Source organism: Primulina tabacum, chromosome 8 (assembly GCF_025594145.1).
Source record: "Primulina tabacum isolate GXHZ01 chromosome 8, ASM2559414v2, whole genome shotgun sequence".
NCBI lineage: Eukaryota > Viridiplantae > Streptophyta > Magnoliopsida > Lamiales > Gesneriaceae > Primulina > Primulina tabacum.
Genome location: NC_134557.1, coordinates 9,695,954 through 9,713,632, shown reverse-complemented (window position 1 = coordinate 9,713,632; position 17,679 = coordinate 9,695,954). Strand labels below are relative to the sequence as shown.

The window sequence follows — 17,679 nt, the reverse complement described above, 5'->3', positions numbered from 1 at the left end:
CAAAGCCAAGCGCATTCTTTATGGAAATAAAACACACTGAATAAAATATTCTAATTCTAAAAAAAATAAAATCAATTTATTTATAAAAATATGAAACATGAAATATCAAATATATTACCATCATAATTTTCATGTTCCAGGAATCAAATATTAAAATGTGAGGGCAAAGAGCCGAGGTTGTGGGGCAGAGGAAACACGGTATTAGGGTTTCCTCTTCTATATTTTTAATAAATAGAATAAAAACCGCATTTTTAACGAGCGATTTCTCCTCTGTCAGATTTTTTTAACAAAAAAACTGTTTTTTCTATGAAGCGCGCTTAAAGCGCAAAGCACACAAAAGCGCGAGCTTCATGAAAACTGTGAACTTTCAAGTGCACTGAAGCGCAGGCTGTGCGCGGCTTTGACAGTTGTGTATTTACCTCTATGATTATTTTACTATTATTATTTTTACTTAATTAAATGAGGTGGCCTCTTGCGTAGTTCAGTTTTTTGTTTAGATTCATGCATGCCCTCTTAGATCATATTTTCATTTATTAGTTGGACTGTGGTTCATTGGTTAATCTATTAAATTCTTCAGGTTTCAATGAGTTCTTAGTCAATAAATCAGAATCACTCGTGGGATCTATGTTGTTATGTTAGGAAATTCATTAATAAAATAACTGTAACTACTCTGTTTCATTGTAAGAGATTGGTCGATGAAAGATGTTTACAATTTGTTTGGCTTACTGTATTTTGCATCATGCTTTTTTTTTGGTGGGGCAGTTCGGCAATTGGTGGCTATTTAGTGCAAGTTATGAATTTGGAACATTCTGTATGTGTCAATCCAGCTTGATTGTGGTACAAGTTATGAATTAGGAACTCCGTGTATGTGTCAATCCAGCTTGATTGAGTTTTTCCCTTTGCCCTTGCAAGTCGCTCATGTGTCTATTTTGTGGTCAAATCTTATCTCAATATGCAGGTGAATGTTTCCATCTCAACCAGCGATAATTATTTCATCAAAGTGGTCCTTCGCTGCTTGGCAGTGGAGGGTGATGGGCTTGGACCTCATGATCTCAATGATGGCGGAATTCTGGCAGCTGTCTTGGCAGCTGGATTCAAAGGTAATAGCCTGCCAGTGTGTACAATTATTATGGTATCTCTGTGCCATTAGCCTTTCACTTTAATTAATTTCTTACTACTGCATAAAAGAACTGGTATTGGTAGAGATGGCATCCTTGTGTCTTTTTTTTTTATTTCCTCTTTTATTGGTGGATTCTTGGACATTATCTACTTTTTTCATTTTTGAATTTTCATTTGTTGTGTAGGGGAGGATGGGAATTTTGTGCTAGGGTTTGTGTCTAAGATCCCGACTTAGTGTTTTTTAAATTTCACCGTCTTCCACATTATCTTCTGTTCACAATTTTGGGATTAAAATACCTGCATATGTTTTTAGATCAGTGTGGGCCATATATGAGAACTATATCTATATTTGTGATATCTGCGCCGTACCTTACACACCATAAAGTAAATCTTATGTCTCAGGAGAGCTTTCTCGATTTCAAGCTGGAGTTACAATGGATATCTCCCGATTGGATGCGTGGTACTCGAACAATGATGGTTCTTTGGATGGGCCAGCGACTTACATAGTTCACGGTCTTTGTCGCAAGTGTTGTATCCCTGAAATTTTTCTTCGGTGCATGCAGGTACCGATAGTGTTGATGTTAAATAACAATCATCCATGTATTACATTGTAGATATGCTTTAGTTCCTCATATCTTTAAGCGACAATACAAACTTTCACAGAATAAGTGAAATGTATTTTGTTGTCTCATATGTGTACTTGGCTCATCTTTAGGTCTCAGTTTCACTGATTAAGTCAGGCTATCCACCCGAAGGGCATCGTGAGTTAATCGAGCTTGTCGCATCTCCAAAAACTGATTTTCTTCATCTGTTCAGCCAGCATCAATTGCAGGTAAGCTTGATTTTTCCCCTCATTTTTCTCCGTTGCAGTTCCCTGTTTCGCTCACCTCCTCTGGAATCAACTCTTCTGGTTTGAAATCTGACTCATCAGATGATTTTACTGAATATGCTAGATTTGTATCAGCAGTTATGAAAAGTTATTTATTCCTTATTTTTATCTCAGCTGGTTCTTCTCCATTTTTACATGCTCATAATTTCAAACTTCTCGTTCATTTATTTCAACTTGGTTGTTAACTCAGACCATCTAAACAGAGAGAAAAATATTCTGATGCCTTAAGAGTTGACCGACTGTACAATGAGGAATAAGGGGTTTCCGTGTTTCATGAACTTTCAGCATGTCCAGCTCCAAGCTTTAATTTACCATCTTAATCTTTTTCATCTGTGCTGGCGTGTCATAGCATTTTCACAAATAGAGCGTTCCAGTTAGATCTTTAGAGCTACCATTTGTTGTTTCCTATTGATATGCTTAGTAATATTGAAATGTTTGTTTCAATCCAGGAACTCTTACTATTCGAGAGAGAGTACACCATATATGAGATGGATCTCGAGGAGGAATCAGATTCTTGACTGGCATAATGTGAAATTCCGGGTCACATGAATTGAGCATCGATGCACTAATTTATACAGAGCCATTTTTCTCTTCATGGGGAAGCTAAAAAGACAGTAACCAAGCCCCTTCCGAAGCGCACGCCATCCTCCAAAATCATCAAAGGATGTTGAATATGACTGCTGCCATGTGCTGGAGGAATTGGGTTGATTATGTGTGCTTTAATTTAGTTATGTTCTGTAGTTTCTCAAATTCATCTGTATGTCACAGCCAGAACTCTTCTAAAATGTTTCCTTTTTTTGAAGGACTGAAAAGGTTAGTTCGATAGTAATTATTTTTTGAGAGTATTATCTATGTGTTGGGATAAATTATGATAAGAGTCCGTTTATTTGGATGGATGAGATTTGATATGTTAAAAAATTATGTGATTATTAAAATGATTTTGGATGTGAATTGTGGAATAATAATTGATAAATAATAATATATTTAGATTGATGGATTACATTTAGTAAATTTAAAATTTATCGTTTTTAATAATTAATTAATAAATATACATAAAAAGATAGAAAATATAGACAAAAAATTGTGTGAGACGATCTCACATGTAATATTTTGTGACATGGATCTTTTATTTGGGTTATTAATGAAAAAGTATTATATTTTATGCTAAGAGTACTATTTTTTATTGTGAATATTGGTAGGGTTGATATGTCTCACAGATAAAGATTCGTGATATCGTTTCGTCTCAAAAGCGACCTGTTCTAAAATATAATATCATAATTGTATGTTCAATGATCTGAATGATATGAGAAAAAATTAAATTTAATTGATTTAAGATAAATAATCTTGATATAATTTCAACCAGATGTTTGATGATCCAATTATACGAATCAGACTAACATAACCTATCAAGGACAAGATTGATTCAGTGAGGAATTTATTGAGAATATTCTAGAAAATAATTTTATAATTTTGAGAGGTATCGACATTATAAATTGGAGTAAAAAGACCACAAAAAACTTTGCATAATAGGTGTAATTGCCACTATTCATACTCCGTGTTTAGTAGCAGAGAATGTCGAGTGAATCAATGATGACTAGTGAGTGGATCATGAATGTCGAAACTAAGTTTGACAAATTGGGTCTTCGAGTTATTGAAGAATTTCAAAAATTATGTTTACTCAAGCAATTTTTGAAATGGCCACTAATCCTTTCAAAATACTCGGTATTAGATAATTTAAATAAACATTGTTGAAAATAAATTATTTAAAAAAAATGTACTTAAAAAAATATTTAAAAAAAATAAAAGAAGTCGTTCTTAGTTTTAGTTTGATCGTTTTTTTCAATATTGCATTTGCTTCGTCTTTGTATTAAACATTGTTTTTCATGATTTTGTTTCATAGAAATGACATATTTATTAATAGATATGAAAACACGTACGTACTCTGACCTTTCTATTGTATGAATACTTTCACAAGCAGAAAACTTTTGCTAACTTTTGAACTATGTATTAATTTTGTAATTGTAATGATGATCAAATTCTAGCAAGGGACTGAAAATTAAATTAAAAAAATTTGAAAAAAAAAACGAATCGAATCAATTTAATAACTTTTTATTGAAAATAAAAAGTTGAATGTTGAAAAATATTGAAAATTAGTGTGTGATGATATATGTAATGATGTATTTATTTTTGGATTATTTCCGAATAAATTTTATAAACATGTCTATCAATTTGTGAAGAAAATCACAATTGAGTAAAAAATTTTTTTATAAAGTGTGTAGTTTGATATATTTTGTGATTTTGAGATTTTTACTTTTTACCGTAAATTTTTTACTTTTAACACGTTATCAGCACGATACTCGAAGGTTCGGTTCTTCATATTTTTTCAAGCTCCAAAATACAAGAAAAAGGTAACAATATTCAAAAGTAAGAGTATTTACTTTGTTGTTTATTTATTTTTATTGTATATATATTTAATGTATAGTATCATGTTATTATATAAAAGGAGCCCATGATACCTCATTATAATAACGTGATGTGATTATTTTACTTTTTATATATTTTTATTGTGTTATATAATAATTATATATATATTTGTATAATGTCACGGTATTATATAAAAGGAGTCCCATACACCTCATTATAATATTGTGATATGATATACATAATTATTTAAACATGATTAACATTATATACGTCATATTATTACCATTAAATTTACATATACATACATTTATTTTTTAAGATTTTGTAACAATCATAAACGACTAGTTTTTACTCTATAAATATGACTTCACAAACACATTTAATCACTTCGAACTTATTCTTCCTCCCTAAAAATTTTCTTCATCAAAATTTTCGAAGAAGAAAATGATGGCTCTTTCAAGGATATTTTGTATAATTATTTTTGTTATTATACTCACTAGTCTTGTATTTATAGGAGAATATCCGCATCGCGTTTTTTCTTTATTTTTAAGAATGCTTGTATTTATAATTTATGCGTTACTTTTTATTGTCATATTAATATAACTTAACTAATAAAATGCATTGTTATTTTTCTAGTACCACCATGTCAAATTTGGCAAAGCTCGAATTTGTTGCGCTCGACATCATAAGAAAAAATTATATGCCATGGACTCTTGATGTAGAAATGCATTTTGAATCATTGGGTCTAAGCGAGACCATTAAAGAAAATAGTATCTCTTCATCACAAGAAAAAACAAAAGCTATAATATTTTTGCGTCGACATCTTGATGAAGGTTTAAAATGTGAATATCTCATCAAAAAAGATCTCAGTGCTCTTTGGAAAGGATTAAAAAAAATATTTGAACATATAAGAGAAGTTATATTTCTGACCGCCCATGATGAATGGAATATGTTAAGATTCCAAGATTTTAAGAAAGTCAGTTATTACAATTCGGCGATGTATCGAATAATTTCGCAATTAAAATTTTGTGGACATGAGATTACGGAATCAGAAATACTAGAAATAACATTTTATACGTTTCACGCATCAAATATAACTCTACATCAACAATATAGAGTGCGTGGATTTGCGAGATATTTTGAACTTATCGACTGTCTTCTTGTGGCGGAAAAAAACAACGAACTGCTAATGAGAAATCATCAGTCCCGACCCACTGGATCAACAGCGTTTCCAGAAGTAAATGATGTAAGTAAAATGAATTTAAATCTGGAAACCAAAATCAAATTCAGAGAGAAGGTTTTGGTCGAGGTCGTGGACGTGGACGTGGACGTGGACGTGGAAGTGGAAGTGGTCGTGGTCATGGTCGCGGTCGTGGTTTTGAAACAATCGAGATAGTTATTTCTATAACTCGTCTCAAAAGGGCGTCACGAACTACCCACTGAAAAGGCATCATGAGAACATAAGTAAGTGTTAATGAAAATCACTCAAAACGGTTTGAAAGTTCTTGTTTTATATGCGGCACTCGAAAACATTGGTCTTGTATTTTTCGAGCCCCCGAGCACCTTTGTAAGCTCTATAAAGAATCGATAAAGGAGAAAAAAAAGAGACCAATTTCACTGAACACAGTAGCCATATGAGTGATTCAACTCATTTTGATGCTGCAGATTTTCTGAATGATTTCTCTTGAAATGATCAATATGTTGGTGGAATAGAAACAAAAAATATTGAAGCTGCAGATTTTCTCAACGATTTCTCTGAAAATGAACAATATATTGATGGAATATAAATGTAAAATATTTTATTTTTCATGCGGTAATATGATACTGTTTTATTGTATAATTATGATATGCCTTTTATTTTTCAATAAATTACATATGTATTGTCAGTAATTTTTTTCATTGCTTTTTTTTGAAGTTCAAATATGGAAACTGCTATGAACAAAGCTAAACAAGGAACTAATCCCATGGAAGTTTGCATACCTGATAGTAGTACAACACACACTATTCTCCGATATAAAAGATATTTCTTGGAACTAAAACCAACAAAAACAATAGTGAATACAATATCAGGTCTTGTAGGCTTGATCAAAGGTTGTGGTAAAACACGTTTTTTGTTACGTAATGGTACAAAGTTTATGATAAATGATGCTTTGTATTCACCACAATCGAAAAGAAATTTGTTGAGTTTTAATGACATATATTTCCATGGGTATGATTCTCAGACAATAAATGAAAGAAATGAGAAATATATATGTCTTACCACATATAAATCAGGAAAAAAATATATAGTTGAAAAACTACCAATGCTCCCTACTTGATTGCATTATACATATATAAGTCCAATTGAATCAAACATGGTAGTTGATAATTATTCAATATTGATGAATTGGCGTGATCGATTAGGACATCTTGGTTCAACAATGATGCGAATAATTATAGAAAATACACATGATCATCCGCTGAAAGACCTGAAGATCTTTCAAAAAAATAAGTTTCAATGCAAAGCATGTTCTCTTGGAAAACTTATTATATGACCATCACCAGCTAAAATCCAAACTGAATCACCGATGTTTCTTGAACGTATTAAGGGTGATATTTGTGGACCAATTTATCCACCATGTGGACCATTTAGATATTTTATGGTATTGATCGATGCCTCCAGCAGATGGTCACATGTATGTTTATTATCAACCCGAAATGTGGCATTTGCAAGATTACTTGCTCAAATAATAAAATTGCGGAAACAATTTCCCGATCATATACTCAAAAAATTTAGACTTGATAATGCTGGTCAATTTACTTCTCAAACTTTCAACAATTATTGTATGTCAATGGAAATCACTGTTGAGCATCAAGCTGCTTATGTACATACACAAAATGAAATTAGCTAATTATTGATTAAACGTCTACAACTAATTGCTAGACCAATGATTATGAAAACAAAACTTCAAGTTTTCTATATGGGAAGATGCAATTTTATATGCTGCTGCAATTTGCATCAAACCAAGTGCATATCATAAATACTCCACTATTGCAGCTTGTCTTTGGTAAAGAACCAGACATTTCTCATTTGAGAATTTTTGGGTGTATGGTATATTTGCCTATTAAACCGTCTCAACGAACAAAAACATGACCTCAAAGAAATATCGAAATTTATATTGGTTATGATAGCCCATAAATCATTCGATATCAGAGCCTCAGACAAGCGACGTGTTTACAACACGTGTTGCTGATTGTCATTTTAATGAGGAAATCTTCCCACTATTAGGAGGATAAAAGAAACATATCGAAAAAGAAATTATATGGTATACATCATCATTGTTACATCTGTATCCAAAAACTAAACAATGTGAAAAAGATGTTCAGCAAATTGTGCACTTGCAAAGAATAACAAATCAGATACCAGATGCATTTGCAGACAAAAAAGAGTAACTAAATCATATATACATGCTTTAATGCCCATGCTCAAATTGAAATTTCAAATAAACAAATTGAAGACACTCATGATGTCATGAAACGATTAGTGTGGAAGGCCAATCGGTTCCAAGGATAAAAATCTTCGAAAAAGAAAAAGTATAGAAACATGATGATCAAAAAATAGAAAATGATATTCCGACAGCAATACATGATGATGTTAGAACCACAAAGTGATGAAAATCATGAAATCTCTATCAATTATATTAATACTGGAAAAATATGGAACCGAAATGATATCAAAAAATTCATGATATATTTTCTTACAATGTGGCATTTGACATCATAAATAAAAATTAAGATCATGAACCAAATTTTTTTAGTGAATGTAAAAATCGACATGACTGGATAAAATGGAAAGACGGAATCCATGTTGAATTGGACTCGCTAAATAAATGTAACGTTTTTGACCTATAATCCTTACACTGAATGTGTAAAACCTGTTGGGTACAAATAAGTTTTTATTCGAAAGAGAAAATGCGAAAAATGAAATAGTAAGATATAAAGCTCGACTTGTAGCACAAAATTTTTCTCAAAGATCTGGAAATTAATCATGAAGAAACGTATTCTTCTGTTATGAATGCAATTACGTTTTGATATTTGATTAGTTTGACGGTATCTGAAAATTTAGAAATGCGTCTTATGGATGTTGTCACAACTTACTTGTACGGATCACTCGATAGTAATATATATGTATATATGAAAATCCCCGAATGATTAAGATGCCTGAAACACAAAGTTCAAAACCCAAAGAATGTTATTACGTAAAATCGCAAAGATCATTATATGTGTTAAAGTAATCCGGCCGAATATGATATAATCGGCTAAGTGAACACTTAATGCAAAACGGATATGTAAACAATTCAATATGCCCTTGCGTTTCCTTAAGAAAACAACATCCGAATTCGTAATTATTATTGTATATGTTGATGATTTAAACATCATGGGAATGAATAAGAAATTCAAGAAGTCGTGTCGTACTTGAAGGAAGAATTTGAAATGAAAGACCTTGGAAAAACAAAGTATTGCCTGGGTTTGAAAATTGAACACAGAAAATGTGGAATATTTGTTCACAGTCAAATTATACAGAAAATGTCCTTAAATGTTTTAATATGGATAAATCATATTCTTTAAGTACTCCAATGGTTGTTAGATCATTAAACATAAAAAATGATCCATTCCGTCCATGTGAAGATGATGAATTTATTCTTGGTCCAGAAGTACTATATCTAAGTGTTATCGGTGTTCTTATGTATCTTGAAAATTGTACAAGACCTGATATATCTTTTGCTGTAAATTTATTAGCAAGATTTAGCTCATATCCAACAAAAAGACACTGGAAGTGAAATAAACATATATTCCGTTATCTACGAGGAACGACAGACCTGGGACTTTTGTATTCAAAAGATACCAATCAAATTATAATTGGTTATGCTGATGCTGAGTACTTATCTGATCCACACAAGGCACGTTCTCAAACCGAATATGTATTTACACGTGGAGGCACTGCAATTTCTTGGCGTTCACATAAACAAACACTAGTAACAATTTCATCAAATCATGCCGAGATTATTGCATTACATGAAGCAAGTCGTGAATGTGTGTGGCTAAAATCAATGACCCAACATATCCAAACCTCATGCGGATTATCATTTGACAAGAAGCATGTGACATTATATGAAGACAATGTTGCATGTGTTGCTCAAATAAAAAAAAAAGATACATAAAAAGCGACAGAACTAAACATATTTCCCCTACATTTTTCACATTCACCCAAGATCTTGAGAAAAATAAAGATATTGATATTCGTTACATTCAATCAAGTAAAAACTCATCTGATCTCTTCACAAAGGCAATTCCTACGACAATATTCAGAAAGCACATATATAAAATTAGGATGCACAATCTACGAAATTTGTGAAGAATCGTTTGTGTTAACATGAGGGGGAGTTTACATAACTGTACTCTTTTTCCCTTACTATGGTTTTTATCCCAATGAGTTTTTCTTAGTAAGGTTTTTAACGAGCAGTATAAAAACACGTAATGAAGAAAATCATTTTATCATGATCATCATCACAAGGGGAATGTGAAAATAAGAAAGTTGAATGTTGAAAATTAAAAGTTGAATGTTGAAAATAAGAGTTGTAAATATTGAAAATTAGTGTGTGATGATGTATGTAATTATGTATTTTTTTTGGATTATTTCCAAAGAAATTTTATAAATAGGTCTATCAATTTGTGAAGAAAATCACATTTGAGTTGAGAGAATTTTATAACGTGTGTAGTTTGATATATTGTGAGTTTGATATTTTTGTTTTTTACCATACATTTTTACTTTTAACCCTTTTAAATTACTTTAGTAACACCCATTTTAAGATGCATTAACTCAGGGACAATTAAAAAAATAGGATGGAGCGACAAAATATTTAACAAAAAAGGACTCTGAATTTTTTTAAAAAAATCAAGGAGTTGACTCTTGAATATTACATTAACTGTAATTAAATTTAACTTAATTAATTAATTGTATCTTTTCTTTCTTCTCCATCGACCCACATCTTCCTAGGTTACCAAAATAAAAAAAACCATTAAAACAACCTTCTACCCTCTCAACTACTTCCGCATTACATTAAATCCAACTTCACAATCTCCCTTCCGTATACTCTTTTTGCTAATTCCTTAGAACTAGATATAAATCTACTCCAAATCTTGTCTGATTCCTCAGTATTTGAAATCGCCTCTGTATTTGAAGAAAAAATTCCAGCACAAGTAAGTTTTCTCCATTTTCCTTGGACCCCATTTAATTGTTTTCTTCACTTCTTCATTTATCCAATTCAAATTTTTAATTGACCCGGTTGCTGCTGGTACCCAGAAACAAGAGTCCACCTAAAACAATTGAATTGCTCGACCAAAATTAAGTTGGTCGACCAAGAAGAATTCTGCTTGGTCGACCAACTTAATTTTGGTCGACAAATTTTGGGTCGACCAAGAATAATTTTTCTTGGTCGACCAACAAAATTTTTGGGTTGACCAAAAAAATTATTGGTCGACCTGGTGTTGTCACGCTTATTCATGTTTGTTTTTATTACTTAAATTTTTGCCCATTCTAATTATCCTTAATGAATTTTGTAGGATATGCCTACAGTTATTGTTGTTCATATCGATGGTAAATGAGAAGTGAGTGAAGAGATGATATATAAATGAAATCCAGGGTCCAATGCAAAGTTTGTTGCTATTCCAGTAGATGATGATATTTGTTATTTTGAAAATTTAAAAAGTGAACTATATAGAGCTGAGAAATTAGATGATACTACTAACTTGAGGTTGAGTTATCTTCTAGAGTTGCCGTGCAATATTCAACCGATTTATAGAGAATGACCATGATTTGAAAACATATTTGTATTTTGGTTGTCCGAAAACTAGGCCAGTGCTTCAAGTTGAAATTGAACACGTTTCTTCTTTTGATGTTTTTGATAATGTTCACATAGTTGGTATTGATGAATACAATAGTAATTTTAACGAATAGAGACATTTTGATGATTATTTTCACTTGAATATTGTTTCTTTGGATCGTAATAATAGCAATGAGTTTTTCGACGAAGCACATAATATTGGATTGTAGTAACACGACTGAGATATACAATGAAGCACGTGATGTGAATGTCATCCATGACGTTGAGGTTGATGCAAATGTGGTTGCAAGTAATGACGCAAATGTGGTTGCAGATGTGGATATTGGTAATGACACATTTTCATTCACGGATGGTTCAAAGTTGTTTGTTGGTCAAGAATTTCCAAACAGAGATGCGTTGAAAAAGAGTTAAGTGAAATCAGTTTGGAAGCTTACTTTGAAATCGAGACTGTAAAAAGTAGCCAAAAAGTGCACGCCGTAATATGATTGTAAATGGAGAATCTGGACCTCAAAGATTAAGAATGATTCACATGCATTCTCCGTTCGAACATATTGCAATACACACATGTGGTTTGACAGGGAGATGCAAGAGAATCCGCGAAGCGAGTTCGGCTGTTGTTCGTGATATGTTGGTGGATAATTTCCAAGGTCATCCAATGCCAATTGTACCAAAAGCGGTGATGGCGATAATGCACAATAGTATGAATGCTGATATATCATATTACAAGGCTTGGAGAGGAAAAAGAACTAGCAGACAATGTTTTGAAAGGTGATCCTACGAATAATTTTACTGTATTGCCTTGTTATTTGCACATGGTTGAGAAGATGAATAGAGAAAGCATAAAAGACATATGTGTCGACGAGGAAAATCGATTCCAGTATATGTTTTTTGACTTTGGTGCATGCGTCAGGGGATATCGAAGTATGCGGAAAGTTGTATCAATTGATGGTACGTGGTTGAAGGGCAAGTATAATGGTGTTTTACTCGGTGTCGATGCCACAAGATGTAAATTATCACCAATATGCTTTGGCGTGGGAATAGTAGATGTCGAGTGTACTTTTTCGTGGAGTTGATTTTTAACGAAGTTCTTAGAAGTAGTACCGGATGAGGATGAACTGGTGATAATTTCAGACAGACATTAGAGAATCATTAATGCGGTTTCTATAGTCTATATAAATGTGCATCATGGTCATTGTGCGTGGCATTTATCTCAAAACTTGAAAACTAGGTGCAAAAAGAATGGTGGAACCGAAATGTTTCTGCACATTGCAAAAATTTATAAGCATGTCGAGTTTGATATTGCATATAATGATTTTAGGAATAGATATCCTGAGGCCGCACAATTTTTGGACGAGAGAGATTCAGTTGATCGATGGACTCGAGCATATTGTCCAAAGACCCGTTACAATATTATGACGACAAACGGGGTTGAGTCGATCAATGCTAGACTACTTGAAGAGAGGAAGCTTCCAATCATTGCACTTTTAGATTCTTTGTAGAAACTGGCATCGTCTTGGTTTGCCCGATATCGCCACACATCAATTGAAACTAACACTATTCTGACCCCTACCATCGAGGGGATTCTTCGTAGCAGGTTCACTGATGCCCAGGGAATGCAAGTTTTTGAATTAGGACATCTTGAGTTTGATGTTAGGAGCCGCGGACATTCAGCCATTGTGGACCAGGAATCAAAAAGATGTACTATGCAGAGTTTTTGATATTGATAGAATCCCACATGCTCATGCCATTGCAGCCAGTTGGTTAACCAATATTGATTTATATGATTTGTTTTCAGAGTACTATTCTACGATGACATTGTGCATGTCTTATTCAAAGATTGTGTATCCAGTTCCCGATGAAAGTGTATGGCCACGCAAAATTAATTTTCCTGTGGTATTGCCTCCTTTGTTAGATAAGAGACTTGGCAGAAGAAAACAGAAGAGATTTCCTTCGATTGGTGAATTCAGCAAAAGATAGAAGAGATTCATCATTTGGGTCGACCCGGAGCAACATGAGTCAACCCAAAAGCAAACAACAAGGGTCGACCCAAAGGCGGGATCAACTTGGTCGACCTTTGTTGACTACTTCAATTGTGAAATTATGATTCATATAATAGAAATTTAGAAATAATTTAGAAATTATGATTAGTATATTATGAAATTGAGATTCTTATGTGAAATTCGTAAAAGACGCAACAGAATTGTGAAATTCATAAAAAAAACGTAACATAATTGTGAAATTGTGATTCATATGTTAAAACATGTAACATAATTGTGAAATTATGATTGATATGTTAAAAAATGTAACATAATTTTGAAATTCATAAAAAACGTAACATAGTTATGAAACTGTGATTCATATGTTAAAACATGTAACATAATTGTGAAATTGAGATTCTTATGTAAAAAAATATAACATAATTGTGAAATTGAGATTCTTATATTAAAAAATATAACATAATTGTGTGAAATTATGATTCATATGTTAAAAAATGTAACATAATTATGAAATTCATAAAAAAATAACATAGTTGTGAAATTGTGATTCATATGTTAAAATATATAACAAAATTGAGATTCTTATGTAAAAAAAATATAACATAATTGTGAAATTATGATTCATATATTAAAAATTGTAACATAATTGTGTGAAATTATGATTCATATGCTAAAAATGTAACATAATTGTGAAATTATTAAAAAATATAACATAGTTTTAAACCTAAACCCTAAACCAACAGGGTCGACCCACAAATGAACATAGTCGACCTAGATCAAGCATATCGACCCACAATCATGGTCGACCCACAAATGAACATGGTAGACCTAGATCAAGCATATCGACCCACAATCATGGTCGATGCACAAAAATGACCCAAAAGCAAGCATGTTCGACCCAAAAATCAACCAAATTTTTTAACAAAATTAGACTTTAAACAAACAAAATTCGACTGTATGAACATCAAAATTTAAACAAACAAAATTTGACTTTAAACAAACCAAATTTGACTATAAACAATCTCCAATAATTACATACAATGTCCAATACATCAAAACAATGTCCAATGATTATCAAACATATTACATGCTAAAAAATATCTGAACTCAGATACCAATCTATCATCTAAATTTAGTACTATTTGTTCACTCTTCCTCGACAAAGCATATCCAGCGACAGCTAATACAAATGCTCCTGAATCCTCGCTGTAAAAGTAAAAAGAACACTGAGTTATTATTATTTTTAATAGAAATAGTAATAAAATTATTAGTCTATCTATCAATGGTAAACATACTACACACTATAGATAGGACATCGTACTGTTTAATCTTGGCTATGAATTCATCGTGTAGCTTTATATACCATGGCCTCTCGGGATGTGGGTTGTTCCCAACAATGGATAGCAGACGAGCAGCATTTATAAGTATAGGCTCTATGTCCTCATTCAGAGCTTTGAAATTGAGGTCGTGCCTTCGATGCAAGTCAAATATAATGCACTTATTGAGCCACGAGTTTCAGCAAAAACCATCACCCATCTGTGTGGACAGAGATGAGAATTCTTAGTGCCTTTTCCACGAGAGGCACGACCATTTTGGATCCATACCTTTCACTATCCCCACCAGATTTGTGTCGACAACTTTATCTTTATCTTTGGCCCAATACTGACATCGAAGTGTAGAAATGCCTATCCATCAATGACACATCTGGTGACATCACTTCAAGATGTCGGATCTGCATCTCAAGCAATCCACGGAGAGCTTCGTCGATGTGCTGAATTCGACAGAAGAAAAAGGTTTTCAAAGTTTGAAAATAATTGCTCTACAAAATACACGAGTTGTAAATGCTTGCAGAGACAGTGACATGTGAGTTCATACTCGCCATGGGCCCGTAGAATGACTTCTCATATTCGTAATAAAAACCTGGAATCCTACTCGGTTAACAGATGAGCATCGATGCCCTAACTCGCGCCAGCGAGTTGTTTACCTTCAAAGTCACGCTCTCCGCAAGTGGCCTCACACTGTCATCTATAATTGCCCCAATCTGACGGTTCGCTGCGTAAATTGATTAATTATAACAACTTTAATGCAAATATGAATAGATAAGGTGTAGTGTACTAACCTCTCGACGTGGTCGCCTCGCACACCTGACATAACCGCATCAGGAGTCACTTGAATAACTAAAAACAAAAAAGTTTATTGTTTAATATACTATAAATAAATATAAACTCAAAATAGTGCATTACCTCACCTTCGGAGGATTCCTCTGTTATGAATGGAAGTCTATGCTCAAATATCCGTTGTGGGTGTGATTGGATACTACTGCCAATTTCCCTAGCCATATTATCATAAACACATAACAACATACATCAAACAAATTAGAATTAGAATGAAAATTCTAATAAACCAATCTATTACGTAAACATAAATAAAATTAATAAAATTAACTCACCAAAATCTGCCTCGGACGATTTCCTCTTCCGCCCTTTGCTATAGGCCATGCTATAATCTCTCTCCTGATGCACTAGCGTCGGAGACCTGATCTCAGCAACACCTGGCATATGAGACCTCATCTTTGAAAAACCAGCTCTAATCTGTTCAGTCAAACTCGATCTCAAGTCATCGAAAGCCAGATTTATATTCCTGATACACGCCCTTGGTCTCAATAAATCTTGCTGTAATCTCAAGACGCATAGACGTAACGGAATCCTCCAATGCCGTCAACCACCTCTCGAAACAATCCTCCAATGGGCGGCGGGAAGGATTGAGTACAAAGTGGACTCTAGGACCCGTACGCATGAGGGAACTGGTGCTAGAGATGGATCTACTGACATCAACAGAATGGGTGCCGGAACCATCAGGAGATGAACGTGCAGAAGGGTTGCTGGAACTATCCGGAGATAAAGGCGTGTGCTGGACTGAGGGAGACTCCAGAGGGTGCTCGCTACATATGACTGTTTGACCCTGTCTCCAGAGCTCGAGTACCCGAGTGATAACCGCATCGGGCGCAGAATCAACAAAAACCCCTGTCGTATAATACGGTGAAACGAGCTCCTCAGGAGTAGGAGTCAAACATCCAAGACAATCCTACATTTAGTTAATAACGTATCAGATTAATTAAAAATTATGTCCACAATTATTATATCAATTCAATTCATATTACTTACATCTATAGCACAGTCACCAAAGGCTGCTGTGACATCAACAGCAGATGGGGCACGGTTTGACGGCCACGTGTTAGTCACCCACTGAAACATCGTAGGCAACATCAAACCGTCCACATCTCTTCTCTTTGCAAACTTTTTTTGCCACGCTCGGGTAATATTCATAAGCAAGGATCTGTAACATAAATTTCAAACAATGTTATTAGTACAAATAAAGATAACAAATCAACTTTAACATTCAAAAAATAATATACCTGCAGAGGCATCACAATACCACCGACAAGGAAGCTGCCATCAACTTCTTTGTGACCCTCTGCCTCGGTGAGGTAACTATATCGTCCTAAAAGGTCATTCTTCAAACATCGGACCAGCATCTCGATAGGCTACTCTACCCCAATGATAAGTGTTAAAACATCTACAAGCCTCAAGTATTTAGGGTAGATCTTCATAGTCTTTTTCCTTGTTGCCTCACCGAAGACAGCACAACAGAAGTAAAGACTAGCCATCTTTATCTTCTCCACATCTATACCAGTCTCATTCTGCACTTGAACACTAATCTTTGCCTCCAAATCACTCGAAACAATCTCAGACTTACTGGCAAAGTTGTGGTGCCAAAGACACCTCTATCTGGTACATCTTCGGGATCCATAGCGCAATCGAGACCGGTTATTAAACAATACTCTAACAAAGAAAATCTAACCGGCCTCTTGCGCACTACCATCCACATATCATCACTATTAGTATCAACTATCTGATTACTCATTAAATACCATATACCTAGTTTTCTCGGCAAATAGACCTGTTACAGATACAAATAAATACGTCAGGTTAGCAGCGTGGGTCGACCAAGCTTGTGTCCACTAGGTCGACCCTTTCTTCTGCAACACGACGCACACAGAAGCAATAAATCGAAATAAACATGAAAATTACCAGATTTTGGTTAGCCATTCCTTCGATTGATTTTGCGTCGACTCGAGGGAAGGAAATTTCCGGGAATAAAAATCGATCTGCGTCGACGGGGGGAAGGAAAAAAGATTTGCTTAGAATTTCTCGATCAACTGACAGGAGGTTTTAATAAAATTTGCATAGAAAAAGGTTTTAATAAAATTTAAGCGTGTATTTAATTTAAACTTAAAACATATGAATATTTATGTAAATTGATTTATAGATTTTTTTTTTTTCAAATAAGTCACGGTAGAGTCTCT

General features: G+C 33.6%; 1 protein-coding gene across 1 annotated transcript in view; it reads left to right on the top strand.

Moving 5' to 3' along the window:
• The window catches only part of LOC142553679 (nuclear pore complex protein NUP107), a 31,568-nt gene extending 28,622 nt beyond the window's left edge, over window positions 1–2,946 (top strand). Inside the window, 4 exon segments of the mRNA XM_075664117.1 lie at window positions 959–1,100; window positions 1,522–1,682; window positions 1,835–1,951; window positions 2,458–2,946. Coding sequence (XP_075520232.1) covers window positions 959–1,100; window positions 1,522–1,682; window positions 1,835–1,951; window positions 2,458–2,526 — 489 coding nt within the window. The 3' untranslated portion in view covers window positions 2,527–2,946.
• Window positions 2,947–17,679: the final 14,733 nt, after the last annotated feature.